The 17,087-nt window shown below is 32.0% G+C and overlaps 2 protein-coding genes across 2 annotated transcripts; both read left to right on the top strand.

Annotated features, from left to right (window-relative positions):
• The first annotated feature begins 4,835 nt into the window (after positions 1-4,835).
• Positions 4,836-7,669, top strand: LOC123697290 (cuticle protein 65-like). Its single transcript, XM_045643755.1, has 4 exons — positions 4,836-4,968; positions 5,403-5,519; positions 5,949-6,083; positions 7,360-7,669. The coding sequence occupies exons 1-4, from the start codon at positions 4,957-4,959 to the stop codon at positions 7,573-7,575; spliced, it is 480 nt and encodes a 159-aa protein (XP_045499711.1). The 5' UTR covers positions 4,836-4,956; the 3' UTR covers positions 7,576-7,669.
• A 127-nt stretch (positions 7,670-7,796) lies between these two features.
• On the top strand, positions 7,797-16,983 carry LOC123697292 (endothelin-converting enzyme 2-like). The gene is made up of 16 exons (XM_045643756.1): positions 7,797-8,089; positions 8,963-9,146; positions 9,635-9,731; positions 9,876-9,970; positions 10,260-10,381; positions 11,399-11,582; positions 12,160-12,418; positions 12,723-13,011; positions 13,214-13,507; positions 13,946-14,140; positions 14,518-14,854; positions 14,942-14,990; positions 15,065-15,132; positions 15,308-15,438; positions 15,667-15,831; positions 16,433-16,983. Exons 2-16 carry the CDS (start codon positions 9,095-9,097, stop codon positions 16,604-16,606), a joined length of 2,511 nt encoding a protein of 836 aa, XP_045499712.1. The 5' UTR covers positions 7,797-8,089; positions 8,963-9,094; the 3' UTR covers positions 16,607-16,983.
• The last annotated feature ends 104 nt before the right edge of the window (positions 16,984-17,087 follow it).

The following is a 17,087-nucleotide window of genomic DNA, read 5'->3' as shown; positions in this document are numbered from 1 at the left end:
GGATGTTTGTAATTTGAAATAAGTAGGGCCTTCCCAAAAATACTTAATAGTCACCCTGCGAGGGTGGGTTTAACCTGGCTAACGAACCTAACCTGCGAGGAGTAGCGGTTAAACCTAGCGGCCACATTTATGTAATCTGCTTCGAGCAAGATTTAAGGTGCTAATATAAAATTAGAAGTTAATAATCATTTAAAATAATAATATAGTAACAAGGTACTTTAACTTATTTTCCAATGCTAGCAACAGCTGTCCAGGATGAAATAAGAATTGATTTGACAATGGTAATTAATTGTTATGTATATGTATATAAAAAGAAGGCTTTAACTATTTAATAAAGTCAAAATTCAAATCATTTACACAAAATTTTAAAATGAACTTCGATTCATATTTAATTTAGTTCATACAATCGATGTCACATTCAGTTGCTTTATATCCGTTAACATTCCTTACGAACGCAGCCATACGTGGCCATACCATCGTAGGACGGTTTTATTGCACAAAATAATCTCCGCTCACCCGCAATTTTTTACTTTTTGTCAAGGTGTACAAGTTTATAATATTATTCTAAAACGTTAGAATATGTGAATAGTAAATCCTTTGAAATGTCTCTAAATTTAATTTCTAATTAAGGTATCTCGATAACTATACGATAACGTCTCTTTCCAAACTAGAAAATTTAAATGTAAAATTTTGGCACTTACTCGTTTTAACCAAAAAGTTGCATCATTTGAAACATAGGAAACGTAATATAAATAAAAGTAATTTTCAAACCAAAATTGCTGTGTGTAATACCTATGTCTATTTTCGCTTATATACGGATCAGATTAATACTCATAAAAGGACACGTATAGACTACGGATACTTTTGAATGTGTGGTACGTTCATGGTACCTACTGAACATGTGCATTGTGCGTATTCCATCATTATTCAGATGAGCGGCTAACTCCCGGACGATTTATAACATATCTCGACATGTTCGGACACGTTGTGATTCGTGCAATTACGCTAACATCAATTTGTTCCTGTTATAGGTAATACCTATATAATTTGTTCTTTGAGCTGACTCATCTCGTTCGATAATTTTTAGTTATAAACTATACTCCGAACCGTTCCTAGTGATAACGACAATGTAATAAAGTCGTAGCAATGGATTGCATGCCTGTTAAGCTTTGAGTTGGCTCATAGGATTAGCCTTGGATTTATCCATACATACTATTAATATTCACTTGTTACCTTGTAATAAAAACACATTAAAAATGAAATAAAATAAAAATATCTATATAAAAGAGAGGGTATTTGATATATTTAGTCAATATCAAATAATCACAAAAGTAATATTAACGATACGAGTAAAGCCGAACGGTAAATCCGTTAAAATCTGCTTTACTCACAGTATTAGAAATTCAAATATTCATTAGTATATATTGCATTACTTATAAAATATTTCAAAAGAAAAGTTACTATTTCACGTAAAATGTAACGATTGTATCGTTAATTTTAAATATCTAACATGCTATTAAGTATTTAAAGCATATTGAAAAATAAACTATTGCTGAAGGATTCACTAAAAGATCTCAGCATTTTAAATAAAGACCAACGGATATACCGTCGATTTAAAAGATTTTTGCTCATTTTTAAGTAAAATGTCATTACAATAGATGTAAAAATAACTCACTGTACCGATCCGACGGGATACACTTTTTCACACTTTTAGCACTTGCAATATGCAATACTTAATACTTAATAGCACCAAGGTTGTAGTCTTGTAGACAACCTTCTCGCGGCGGAAGCTAGACGCCAATGAAGAAGATCTAGCGCCTGCACATTATCGTGCGCCGGCCGCGCCACCTGGTGAGAGGTGTGCCGTGTGCGAGAGAGATAGCATATATACAACGAGAAAGAGAGGGAAAATAGGCGGAAAAAGCTAGGTACCTTCTCAATAAGTAAGCTTCAAATTACGGTCAAGTGTTTAATATATAATTGGAGTAAGAACTGATCATGATCATCGAAATTGTGGATATTTTATTTATTATTACTAGAGATTTATACAAGTTTATTATAGTGATAATGCTGTCACGTATTTTAGGCGTTTGTCTCAGATTTACCCGGAATGAACGAATACATATATTATATATATATACATACTTACGGATACGGATATATACAAATAGATATACATACATATATTAATTTATCGAGTAACAAGGGCTACAAAGCTAAAGGCTTTTAAGAACAATGAAACAAAAATGAACTCTTTTTTAATTTTTGTTTTATCTTAATTTTTACTTTATAACTACTATTTCTATTCGAGTACTTAAAAAATTGTAATAGATAATTATTGAAACAAATTATATTTCCTCACTTGAAGCTTTCGCAATGAAATTAAGAGTGAAATAAGAAAACTGCAATTATAGAATCTATTATTCATTAGAAATTCAGTTTCATGTCCCAGCTACTTTTTATTGATTTATATTTTGCAATACACTTATGTAATGTTGTGAATGAAATTCGCAATCGTACTGACGCTTTATTTAGAAAATGTTTTATTTATTATCGTTGCGATCACATAAATAAATTCACTTGAAATACCATAGTCGTGTGAAACTTGATAGGTAGTTTTTTATGAGATACAGTATTATTGATAAGAAGCCATACCTATCTATTTAGATTTTTATGGAAGCAATCTGATTTAGAACGTGTAATTTATTGGTTAAAAATTTAGTTTATCGAGTTGATATTAGATTATTGATTTCAAAAATTACTATTTATTTTGTATCGATTACCATCTTCTGTGTCCATCTCTACCACCCTGTGTAGATTATATCAAAGAAATTATAAGACTTGTTGTACTTTTTGTTAGTATTTTCCTGTGCTCTCCAGGGATGATAAGGGGTAAAGAAACTGTATAATTATGTCCAGCTTAACTAGACACCAGTGAAGACTGTTAAGAATTCTGATGAGGAACATTCTTGGCTTCACGCCCAACTGTTATCAGCTATCACTATTGTATATAAACATATAACATACATATAAACACTGCGGTTCCAATTATTTAAAACTGAACTACGTAATATCATCACATGTGAATTGAATCACGTGAGTGTCTGAATTTATTTGAATAATATTTGATATTGAGTTAAAATAATGTCTCCTTGGTGTAATACATACCTACGAGCCTAGAATTAATTCCTAATACTAAATACCGATGGTAAATGAAATAAAAAGCTCTTGATTCTTGAATGTTTCCCATACACTGTGAACAAAACTTCGCATAGCAATACTCAGGTAGTCTCTTAGTCATAGGACTCATAGGTTATCATCAGTTCGTTATAATGCTCTACCAGCCCTTACTTTATAGGAAGAAACAGAATATCTGTATATTGTTGAAACCTCGTTTCGCTCGTCTAGGCCACACTTTAGGTCAGTGAGCCAGTTTTATCCGACTGCGCTTAAAACAAGCATATTATGTTTTTTAGTACTTAAAATATGTTATGTATGTATGTATTCAATTTTTTACCACTACACGTACGTAATTAGGTAATCGTGAGTAAAATAATAGATGGTTTATATAGATAAATAATGGTAAAAAGAAAGTCCAAATCAGAGATATGCATTTTGTAGCGATAATCACTAGCGAAGTATCGAATGCCGTAAAATAACGCCTATTTAAAAGTTCACCACAATTAATGAATGTCTACAATTTTCGTGATTTTACGTATTTTTAATAACTGCTTACTCAGCACCAAAAAGAATATACTATTCACCCTAATAATTTTAAAAGCTCTCTATAGTAAAAGTACTACACATGATTTGTATTTCAAGTAGATAGATTCACTCGTATTACGTAAACAAGAAGTCGATTCCATCAATGAATCCTAGATACTATCGAGTTGTTACATCACTACGCATCGTTTCAATGAGCAGAGTCAAGTTTGCTAAGGTCATTATCAAGTAGAATTAGCTATTTTGTAACATTTTTCACTATTTATTTCGGATTTTAATTATAACGCACAATATTGCATACAACAAAATCATACAGTAAAAAGAAGATACAGTTAATGACTATAACATCTCGTATTAGGATTATGACTGTTAAAATTAGTTTTAATTTGTCTTACGAGACTGACTTATGAGTGATTTGGGGCGAACAGCTAGTTAATAATATAACCTACTGGAGCGACCTGTAATATGGAAACAATAAATCGCATAGCAGCCAATTGAAGCTTTCACGACGAAAGCTTCTTTTATCATAAATTCAAATAGATATGTAAATAATTGCCACTATACGTAGTTGCACTTATTGTAACTTTGATACCTACATTGTCAAAGACAGTAATTACACTATACAGTAATGTCGATAGTGAAATAATTGTTGTTCTTCCCGAATTGTAATACAATGTGATCCAACTAAGAATAGGAACGTCAATGACCTATGTGTATCAAGTTCTTGTCAAATGTCATACGATAATGTCTTTCCTATTATATCAAATGTCAGTTTTAAATACAAACTTTATTTCTTAATTGAGCTTATTAATTCGTAAACACCTATTACGATAAACCGCATAGAAACAACTGATCCCTATTACTTAAATACGTAAACATTTTTAATGTTTATAAGTGACTGATGTCTCATGAATAAAAATTAGATCAGCCTACAAAATATTTAATTTCTTACAAAAAAGCTGAAACAAATACATATCATAGCATAAAAAGTCCAATTAGGTACTCCATACAACCTCATTTACACACCCTTACACGAAGACCACTAGAATATTGATCGATTTAAATCTCAGCCCAATATGGTCAGGCAACCGCCCTTGCGGACATAACACACACCTAAAATTAAATCGACCTAGGATACCTAGAAATATAGCTAAATACCTAAATGGTATATAAGGTGCGCGCGCGCAATATTGACCATACCACATTCTTACTTCGGTAGCAACGGTCAGAAACATGCGTGCCTTCGTAAGTTACTTTTTATATAGAATGTATCAATTTCATAATTTTCTCTATATTTTACAGTGTTTAAGACGAAAACAGATTCAAGCTCTATTTTATAAGTATTTTTTATATAGCTACGTCAATTTTCGAGTTTTGAAACGATACTTTTGTTTCTATTTATGAAACTACCCTCCAAATAATAACTTCTAATATCTGCAAATTTCTACACTAAATTTTAGGCCTTTCTCAAAGAGCTTATTAATTGGAAAGTAAGAAATTGTAGATAACATTGCTTATTCATTCCTATTTAAATATTTTTTATATCCATCTTATATCCGGAATCCAGAAAACCAGAGAATTTTGCTCTACAAAAAACTTACACTATTCTCAATATGCAATTAAATTATAGACTATAAAATACATCATCTTTTCTCAAGTTACCCCAATTATACTTACAGATCCTGTTCGCCCTCCTCGCTGTGGCTGCGGCCAAGCCCAAACCCGGCTACCTTGGAGGCTTGGGCCTGGGAGGATATGGATACTCCGGATACTCGAGCTACGCTGCAGCCCCAGCTGTAAGTAGACCTCTGAAGCTTCAGTAGTAGATAAGGGTTGATGCTTTAAGGTGTACAATCAAATATAAAATATTGTCTGTAAAATGGATATTAACAAAATGATACCTAATTGTTTTCAGTTCCTAACAGACTTCCTCTTTTCTAGTATTAATATTAAGAAGCCAACAACCAATAGAATAGTAGAATGTAAGGAACTTTTTAATCTTTAATATTTAACTTTTTGAAAAGTAATTTTCAATTAGTAAATAAGTTATACTTACCCGATAATAAATTTTCAAGATCTTTGAATAGCACATTTTACCAAACAGAAAGTAAGTACATCTGTACTTACTTTCTGTTTCTTCTGTTTCTGCTTTATAATTAACAAAATCTAAATAAATATACGTCTGACATTATTCACCATAACCTATTCTATATTCAACTTTACAGCTGAGCATCTCCCACCAGCCAGCCATCACGATTTCCCAGCCAGCCATCTCAGTGGCCCACGCTCCCGTGATCCAGGCTGCACCCGTGGCCGTTGCCCACGCACCCGCTGCTACTAGCTACTCCTCCTTCCAAAGGGTATGTTACTATACACTGCTACCATCCTACTTTATAAATGCGAAAGTTTGTATGGATGTATGGATGTTTGTTACTCTTTCAAGTAAAAACTACTGAACAATGAAATTTAGCACACATATAGAGGGTAACTTGGATTAACACATAGGATAGTTTTTATCCCGGAAATCTCACGGGAACGGGAACTATGCGGGTTTTCCTTTGCAAACGCGGGCGAAGCCGCGGGCGGAAATCTAGTATTATAATAATGTAATGTCCCATGATAAAGTTATACAATGTAATACTTCTATGGAACTATGTAATATTAATATTAATATTACATAGTTAATATTATAATATTATTATTAATATTACTTCTATAGTTGCTTCTGTGGAGTTTTTATCTGTTAGGAGAATTTTGTTTTTGATAGTGCAACTTTCAGAACGTCTTGTAACGTGTGTATGTGTGTGTGAGCGAGAGTTAGTTTTGCAACTAGCAATTGGGTATGACAAGCCGCATACAAAAACAATAAGGAATAAAAGTTTAGGAGCAAATAATACTCTTGTACTGCAAATGTTTATTAGCAAACACAGTAAATGGTTAACGATGAAAAAAAGTTAAATTCGTAACTAAATGTGTAATATAATTCATTTGGTATGAATTACTGGATGGAATACATTATAGAGCGCAGACATATGAATAAAATATTATAATATCCATATACGATGCCAAAACCACGCCTTAGACGCATAATCATATTGATTATTTTTAGTCGTCTGTGAAATATACATATCTATTAATGAAAGGTTTATAGTGTGTCTAAAGGCAACACTGATCTATCCAATGTATTTTAGGTAACATACAATGCTTAGTGAGATTCATCCCTTTAATAATACATGCTCAACATGCGACTATATTTACTTTATAATAATCAAATAGATTTTTTTATCAAAAAGATTTTTTTATCAAGAAGAATCTTCTAGATTATAAATGCATGTTTAACATAAATTTTCAGTTGGAGTTTAAATTTGATGATTAGTCTTCTTACTGCTTTTGACGTGACAACGTCTTATAATTCGATAAAGCCGGCTGCACGCACGAAAAAACATGACTCATGCGGCGTTACCTCGCTCTGACTCATCTGAGGCGTTCCATGTAAGGCTTGAAGTGCGAGCGAGAGCGCGGAACGAGCGACAAATAAGCACAATCGGACGTTGTCACGTTCAACTATCGTCAGTAAACCGACTTTACAGACAACCAATTTTTTAACAATCAGCTAACTCCCAACGTTGCCCACAGGTGATCCACCCAGTCTCACAACCCGTAGTCCACGCTGCACCTATCGCAGTGGCCCAACCTGTGGTCCACGCTGCACCAATTGCTGTGGCCCAACCCGTGCTCCAAGCTGCCCCAGCCGTCATCTCGCATGCACCTCTCGCCACCTACGCCCAATCATACGGCCATGGTTTGTCATCATACGGCCATGGCTTGGCTTCAATCGGCCATGGTTGGTAAACCTAGAATTAATTTAAACTAATTTTGTTTGTATAAGCGTTGAGATCATGCCCGTAATGGCGGGGTGGTGCAAATAAATATTTATAATATTCAATGCTGTGTTTTAATGACCCTATGCTTGACGTAGACGTTTTCATTATTTATTCAGGTAGCCTAGAAATTTATCGATTTTTAATAATGCTGGGTAAACATATACACATAGTGAAGGGTGGGTTTTATTAATACACTTTTTTATTTTTGGGGCATTACTAGCACACTTAGATTTCTTTAAATATAAATAATATCTTTATCATATCATCTTTTTTGTATTAAATTGTAAACATCTAAGAGAAACAAAATATATTGAATTACTTTCGTCTGCAAAAAAAAATCAGAAATGAGAAAAATAATTTTGAGATTAGGCGAAGTTTCTTGTACTTCTATCCCATGCAAAAGTGCAAACATTCACGGAAATCACAACACGGTAGCGTGATTCCGATGACAGCAATATTCCTTGGATGAATGGAACAAATCGGTATTTAATGCATTGTTGAATCGATAAAACAGCACATCACTAAACATCGCGTGTTCAACCATATCAGCCTTACTGTCCTTTGACCTGGGTCTATAGTGACACCATCATATTAGCTTTTATTGGATTTTCGATTTCATACAAAAATTTTAATATTTTTTCGAATCATTAAAAATATTTTTATTTAACCAGCACAAAGAGAAGACCTTTAATACTTTATACTATTCATCTATTTTACCGTCAAATACTTTTTTAAATTAAATTAACCATCTTTTTGTGAAAGAAGTTGTAAACTCATTCATTCTAATATCTTATATTCAGAACTTCATTGTTAAAAAAAATAACTAGAACAAATTGTTTGATATCTACTGTGAAAAGACGACGAAATGAAAATTTGCGCTTACAATATGAAATGCGTACCTAGATACTATTAGAGAAATATATTTTTCTTAACCATACATGGTATATAATTATCTAGGTATAAATTTATTTAATGAACATTTAAATGAAAGGAAACATGTACTAAATGTCTATATTTACTTATAGGTACGATATATCTATCTTATTCGATTTTATAATTATCTTCTCTTCGTTGTATATTTGAAAACTAAATCTTTCCTAAGTAACATTGGCCTTGCCTGTTCCTTATTTTTTCCTTATAAATTTACATAAAGATATATTTATTTTCATCCCGGGCGGCGCCTGGACGAGCAGCTAGTATCTAATACATTTAAATAATCAATCTTACTTACAAGTTACAAGACCACTGATTAAAACTATGACATACTTTCATGAATTCTTAATAAATTGTCCTCAAAACTACTACCTCATATACACAGCTGAAAGCACAGTATATTCAGTAACCACTACTTTCAGTAACTCAAATACCTTCAAACCGAAAACACCTGAACATGAAATTCATGGAAAAACCAGTTTTATTACGTACGTCATAATGGTAACAATCGTATATCTTAAGGTATACAAAATTAATAGTTTATAGTTCGAACTATGAACGCGTGGCCTAATGAAGGCGGCGATGGAATGGGACCTACTGTTACACGTTAGTATAATCACTTTTTTAATTCAAAATAACTCAAAGTACATTAAACACTGCAAAAACTATAAATTAGACATACCTGCAAATTTTTTTTAGTTCCGACATTATTTCCAAAACACCATTTCGTTTTTCTTATCTAACAACAATATTCTTCGTACATACCTAATATATTTAAAAATATTCACAGCTGTTGAAGCTGCTTCGCTTAGCTGTTCGCTTAACTTTATTTCCTGAAAAGTTAACTTGAAAAAACTTCAACAAATTCACACAAATAATTCTTGTAATTTGTTTCAACAACAAGAACAAAATAGAAAGTTATCATTTTAAAATTAGAATTCGAACTTCTACTTTTGTTTTTTTTTTATAGAGTAAGCAAATAAAATTTATTTCTTGTCAGCTTCAAACATTAAACGAAAGTATAAATTTAACAAAAATTGTGTCTCTTTAAACATCGTCGGTGTTCTATATTTGAAATGTTATATTTTTTTAAGGCACAAATAGTGCAAAGGTCCCAACTCCGCCGCTGAAAAATGGTAGTGATTTACGTGAATCAGGGTATTTAATAGCTGTCGGGTCCAGAACTGCCAGGTAAAATATATTTACAATAATTTAAAATATGATTAATTCGTCTTAAAATTTTATTCTTATAACTTGTCGCAAACGTCTACCAAATAAAAGCAAAGATGATATTTTTTTTTAATTTAATTGTTTAATTTTATGCATTAATTTCAGGTTTAGAAGAAAACATAAAAATAAAATGTTATTAACATGTTTATTCATATTACTATTACTGTTGTTAAGTCTTTTTATAACAATGACTGTTTTATGTAAGTGATCTCTTTCAATTAATTTTAGAATATTTTGACGTAGGTATGTAGCAAATTTTTTTATACACAACGCGTTTATTCTTTTTTTTCTAATAATATTATCATGGTGCTGGCCGGCACATTTCAATTGAAAAAAAAAAACAACTCTCCATTTTGGCGCGAAATCTATCTAGTATTTTTTCACAATTTTATCTAATTTTTGTCGAATCAAATTATTATAATATTCAAATTGCATTTTTCACCTTTTTGTTGTTATTTTGGAATAAAATGTAATTTATCTGATAAACAGATGTAAAACAAAAGCGTCACAGAACAGCAGGAGTGTGTGAAAGCAAGGAATGTTTACGTTCAGCCGCTAATCTAGCTTTGTCAATGGATCAAAGTGTGGACCCTTGTAGTGATTTTTATCAGGTAAGATTTATATTATTTATTATTATATTCGAGAATACATTTTATTTGTTGGCTTTATAACTGTTAATTGGTAAAATTAAGATGGTGTTTGAGGGGCAATGACAATGATTCATGCATTAGTTCTAACTCAATTAAACTACAAGTGATAACTGCGTTAAAAACAACCGACTTCAAACTTGCACTTGCAAAATTTACAAATACCTACAGACAAAAATGCTCATAAAATAAAAACTAATGGGCCTATCCGAATAAAATTTTTATGGGACCAATTCGACACCCGCATCGAACAAAAAAAGAATCACGTAAATCGGTTCAGAAACCTCGGAGTAATCGGTGTACATACATAAAAAAAAATATACCGGCCGAATTGATAACCTCCTCCTTTTTTTGAAGTCGGTTAAAAATGGTCTACGCTTTACCAGTTAACTTTTTACACACTGACGGAAAAAGTTGTAACTCTTAAGACTTTTCGAGATGCTTTCAAGAAAATTTTTAACATTCAATTTAACTTTGGAATAACTTTATTATAATAGCACTAAGTATATTATTGAAACAAAACTTTTTTTACAGTCACGGCTAATTTACGTGACTAACACCTATTTAAGCCTATTAAGCCTTTGACCTTTGACTTTGTGTACGTTAGTATTGTTATGTATTCATTTCTTATAGTCAATGAACTCCCTTTGTGTAGTTTTTCAATATTTTTTATAAATGTTTATGTTGGAAAATGAGCGAGATAAAAATATATATGAGACACAGGCATATGCGCAATAGCGCCAAATTATAAAAGTACGACAGATACTCATAGATCAATTATTTTAACTTGTGTATAGTTAAAACTATCATTGATCATTTGCTAACGAGTTTATATTCATCTTTTTATTCTTTACAATCAGCGCAAAATTATGTTTCCATTACAAATACCATAATAGTACCACGTTTTGTCATATTTTTACGCATTTAAATAAAAATAATATTATTATATTATCTGTGATAATACAAACATTCAAACTTCAGTACATCTGTGGCAACTGGGCGCAAGAGCATCCTCGTCCAGACGCCTATAGATCGTATGATTGGTTCAGAGAGAAACAAATCAAGGTGTACACGCTTGTACGTGACTTTCTACATAAGAATACTACTGACCAACCAAAGCCGGTGCAACAGGCTAAAGACGTTTATACTGCTTGTATGGATACAGGTAAATGATAAAATATCTGTAATATTATGAATCCTACAATCCTACTCTCTCATGCAAATACCACTGAAACAATTACAATGAAATTTAGTTTGTAGGTAGGTGAAGGTCAAGAATAAGACATAGCTTAATTTTTATCCCGGAAATACCACAGGAAAGGGAACGATGCGGGTTTTTCGGTGAAAACGCGAGCAAATCCGCGGGCGGAAATCTATTATGAGAATAAAACTACCTCATTAAAATTAATGTAGGAAAAAACAAACTCAATCGTTAAACGTTTCAAGCTACGCTATACTATACGCTAAAAAGACGTGTGGCACTCGGGGACTGCCGCAGTAAAGCTATTGCATAGCATGCCTTGAGCCTTCAAGCCAGAAACCACACCTCCGTGTCCGTCGGAGTGGGGAGCGTGAGGTTTTTTCGTTACAGAATTTCTCGATTCGGTCCCCGCACTCAAGGCCCGCGATAGAAGCTGTGCAATAGCTTAATAGTAGTACCTACTTATTTCTATGTTCTTTAGGGTATGTCTCTATGAAAATAAATAAACATTTAACATACAGCCTAATTATATTTTTTTCAGACAAACTAGACAAACGAGGATTAAAACCAGTTCTCAAAGTATTAGAAAAGTTAGGACTACCCTCATATCCAACGTATTTAAATTTAACAGACGTAGATTATTCTGCTTTCACATTCGACTGGGTAGAGACGGTAATTAAAATAAAAACTCAGCTAGGAATGGATGTTCTAATAGGATTCGATATTATCACAGATCCTGTGAATTCATCAGTTTATAGACTTATTATGGGAACACCAGAAACTACGAATCCCTTTCCAAGGTACTATAAAGCACAATTTTAAATAATTCTTTATTATTAAAATACTTAAAAAAGATTTAAGTGGCAATTAGATTTGCTTTTCCTTCATTTTTTTTAAGTGAAACTTTTTTAGGCTCTTTGAGAGTAAAATCACAAGGTCGCCTCATGGCAATACCGTCACGTCATGAAAGGCGGCGATTTTGGTATCTTTGAATCTTGCCAAAGAAGTTTCACTTCTGACACGTATGCTCAGCATACACGCTTTTTTTGCCGTTAAAAACAAAATTCCAATAGATAGCGCTAAACATACTACTTTTTATTACAGTATGTACACAGACAGGAAACACCATGGCAGTAGGCATCGTTATAAAATACCTAATTTCAATAATAAATTAAAACAAGAGTTTAATAAAGAAGCAGGATATGGAAATAGCAAAGAAATAGATGAAGACAAAGAATCTGAAATATATCAATTGTTTTATGCTCATCTTATTAAACTATTTGCTTTAGAGACGGATGATGGTAAAAGATCGAATTTAACTGATGCGGAGTTGGATCAGAATTCACTTTTAGCTGCTGCTGAATATTATTCTATTTACTATGATCTGACTGCGGTAATGAGACTTATATTAATCGATTATAATTTTGACGACGCGGTTGGCGCAGTGGTAAAGTAACTGCCTACTAAGCCGACTGAATGTGCAGTGCCTATGACTTTTCTCATATTTGTGTAATCTTTCTCCAATCAATCCTGTCAATCAATCAATCAATCAATCTTAAGAGATACCGGATAAAAATCATGTAATTCAATTTCAGCTTGAATCAGACAACTCAACCAACATAGATGAAGAAAAATATATAATAATACCAAATTACAAAGTAGACTATGTGCAAAAGTATACAGATTCTGTAGTTAAAGCAAACAACAGAACAGCTATACCAATATGGAAACGATATTTAGAAGGAGTATTTAATATAAGTGAAGTGACGTTGGATTTTAAAAAGGATAAAATTTTGATTTCTGCACCAGATTTTGCTTATATGGCGGCTATGGCAGCGTACACTGCTATGATATCTCCTGTAGTTATTGAACTATACATTTGGGTTAAGGTAAATAATAAGCATAAATTTATTATTAAGAACACTTCTATACTTGTTGTAGTTATACGAATTTTTATTATCATAAATTAAATAACATTTTTCACTTTCATTGAAATAAAATACAAGGTAGCAGAAGTTTTGGCACATGAGACGACAACAGAACTGTCCGCTCTATAAGAGCGTCTACAGTACTGCAATACGGGTCACGTCATCACACAACAAACCATGAAAATAATGTTTAATACACATCCAATAGTACATACATATACATTTATATTATTAATCATATTGATTTTTGAAATATCAAACCAAATAATAACAGAAATATCCAACGATTAAATAGCTTTTTTTTTCATTAAAATATCCCCATTTTTAAGTATTTTGTTGTGTGTTGAATTAAATTATTTTTCTTTCTTTTTTCTTCTATTGAATGTTTCCTACAACAAGGTAGTAGAAGTCCTAGCACTTCACACGACAACAGAACTGTCCGCTCTATACGAGCGCACATCTGCAGAGCTGCATACAGGTCATGTGACGTCATCACGCAGCTTACAATGCGCTAATGTGGTCAATGACATGCTCGGTATGGCGGTGGCTTATGCTATCGCTGATCAGAACTTCTTTAATGTTACCAAGCCTAAGGTAGGTGATTGCCGATTGTTTTAATGGTACACTTTCTGTTTTAGTTATTTTATTTACAAAATTAATGTTTATTAAGCTTTGAGTAATGCAGTCGACTTTTGAATTCGTATTAATTTAAGTAATTATCTTAGTTTTCTTTGTTTTGATTTCTATGTTTCAGTTATTAATGCTTTCTTAGCATTATTGTATTGATGATTTCCTGGGACCTTCGAATTTTTTAATCGAAGACATTATCAATGGCTTCAGTTAAAACTTTATATAGAATACCAATTAATTAGATGCTTCTAAACTTTATGACGTTATAAAAGCTTTTGTAGCAAAATCTATCTGAGCACCAAATAATAAGTCAAAAAGTTAATTTAGTATTTAACTTTCAGATAGAATCAATGCTACATGAACTAAAGAACGCATTAGCCCATCTCATAGGAATGACTAAATGGATGGACGATGACACAAAATTAGCCACTTATAGAAAAATAGTAGAAATGAAAACTTTAGTAGGTTTTCCAGACTGGCTATTAGAAGAAGGAAGACTAGAAGAACATTATAAAGGCCTAGAAATAGATACAGGGAAACATTTAGAAAATCTCGTTAATATAGTTCAAGTTAAAACTAAAAAAGCTTTAGATAAATTTCGTAGGGGAAATAATTATACTTGGGCTACTGTTCCTACTGAAGTTAACGCATATCATACGTTTCAAGAGAACACTATAAGTGAGTTTGAAATAAATATAAATGCTTTTAATAATATGTGGTTTAAATTGAATAAATATTAAATTTTTTTATATGTTTTGGACGCAGCTGTACCTTTAGTTATGTTACAGCATCCTTTCTTCGATTTAGGACTGGAGTATGTTATTTCTATTATTATTAGATTTGTTGATAAAGATGTCTTTGCTACTTATTTTTTTTTTTATATTTTAGTTCCTTAAATTACGGATCCTTAGGCGCTGTTCTTGGACACGAAATAACTCATGGATTTGATAGTTTTGGTAAGTTTAGTACATATACATAAGAATTAAACAATTGTGTACAAACAACTAATCTTAATTTCATAATGATGACAATTCATGCTCATCAATATCAATTCTGTTCCTTGAGAAATTTTCTGCTTTACCCTAAGTCTCAAGTTAAATGCAAATTAATACACATACATTTCTTAACCAGGTCGTCAATTCGATAAAAACGGTAACCTCATACCATGGTGGTCAAACGCCACAGTCGAAGCATACGTCAATAAAACCCAATGCTTCATCAATCAGTACTCATCATTTTATATTCCACAAATTAAAAAACATGTGAGTACTTTAATTAGTATTTTTTGTAAGAAGTAGAAAATTAGGTAAATGAATTTAGAATTAATTTTAATATTTCCAATACAGCATTAGATTAATTTTAACGCATTTATTTGAAAGACCTAAAATCTACCCAGATCCATGTATACCAAAATTTATTTTAATGATTTACAAGCCTTTATAAAAATACCCTGTAAAGCAAAATAGCTACTAAGAAAATAATAATTGCAGGTAGATGGTAAAAAAACACTAGGTGAGAATATAGCAGATAACGGAGGAGTTAAAGAGGCCTTTGTAGCTTTCAAGGAACATTTGAGAAAATTTGGACCAGAACTAAAATTGCCGGGCTTTGAGCATCTCTCGTCAGAACAGTTGTTCTTTTTATCCTATGGTAATGTAAGTACAAAGATTGAATACCGTTTTTAAAGAATTATATGTTTTGTGACATTTTCAGGGTATTTTATTCTCATTTCACTGCTCAATGCTCATGCAATATGTAGTAGTTTCATTTATATTTGTACAATTGATAGCAAAGTCCTAAAATCATTTTTTTTCCTTTGTTGTTTTAAAATTAATGACTTCTTAAAATGAATAATCCTGAAACATCACCACCCTATTGCTAAAATATTTTAAGTCTACTTATCCTGTATACCTAGAGTAGCTTCTAAAACAAGATTTTTACATTCCCTGAAAAAAAGTGGTTGATATTCCACTATGACATACTCTTGAATTTCCAAGACTTTTTACTGCTTTATATTTACTACGAGTATAACATTGGTCTTTATAGACATAGACACACATTTATTTACAAACAATAACACACACAATAACTATAAAATTTCCCAAAGAAAGTCTTTCTGCTCGATATTGCACTATTACAACATCACGTGGCCCCTTTGCTTGCTCTGGCATAACAAATAGCTATAACATAATATTATAATAGTGGTATAATAATTCTTAGATTTTTAAGAGAATATGTTTCCTACATTAATTCCAGCTATGGTGTGGTATTGCAACTCCAGAGTCTTTAAAATCCGACTTAGAAGATGAACATGCTCCACAACACTTACGCGCTCGCGGCGCTTTACAGAACTACGAGGAATTTGCTAGAGCTTTTCAGTGTCCACCCGGTTCTGTGATGAATCCGAGCAAGCGATGTATTATATTCTAATTGAAATTTAATTTGAATTTAAATTAGCTAGGAAAATGGGCTAGGAAAATTATGGTTTTCAAGTAAGGTAAGGTTTGGGGTAAGAAAATTACTACGAGCAGTTTTCTAGGGCCTTATAATGTTACCCGGGTATGTGATGAATCCTAACAAGCGATGTATTTTATTTATTCTAATTGGGAACTGTGCCAGGGAAAATACGGTCGGTTAGATGTTTAAAAATTGTGAAATTTGGGTTTAGAAATAACGAGTAGTTTCTCCGAACATTATGAGGCAATTTAGATTGTTTGAATACGGTTAGTTATTTTTTTATAATGAGATTTAAAATCGTTCAAATAAGTTTTTGGTGTACATTATATTGTTACCTATCTAATAAGTTTTAATCTATTATTTTATTGAAAATATTTACTCCTACATTTTTAATGGTATCTTTCCTTGCTTAGAATGTGTGAGAAACGATAAGGCAAAACAAATTTAAACTATC

Source organism: Colias croceus, chromosome 14 (assembly GCF_905220415.1).
Source record: "Colias croceus chromosome 14, ilColCroc2.1".
Taxonomy (NCBI): domain Eukaryota; kingdom Metazoa; phylum Arthropoda; class Insecta; order Lepidoptera; family Pieridae; genus Colias; species Colias croceus.
The sequence above is the reverse complement of the archived record's forward strand: the minus strand, read 5'-3'. Positions and strand labels throughout refer to the sequence as shown.

Coding starts and splice junctions, on each gene's coding strand:
- LOC123697292 (XM_045643756.1), top strand. CDS start 9,095: ATGAACGCGTGGCCTAATGAAGGCGGCGATGGAATGGGACCTACTGTT. Junction 9,732..9,875: donor GTCGGGTCCAGAACTGCCAG/GTAAAATATATT, acceptor CATTAATTTCAG/GTTTAGAAGAAAACATAAAA. Junction 15,133..15,307: donor TCATGGATTTGATAGTTTTG/GTAAGTTTAGTA, acceptor TTTCTTAACCAG/GTCGTCAATTCGATAAAAAC.
- LOC123697290 (XM_045643755.1), top strand. Junction 5,520..5,948: donor GCTACGCTGCAGCCCCAGCT/GTAAGTAGACCT, acceptor TCAACTTTACAG/CTGAGCATCTCCCACCAGCC. Junction 6,084..7,359: donor GCTACTCCTCCTTCCAAAGG/GTATGTTACTAT, acceptor CGTTGCCCACAG/GTGATCCACCCAGTCTCACA.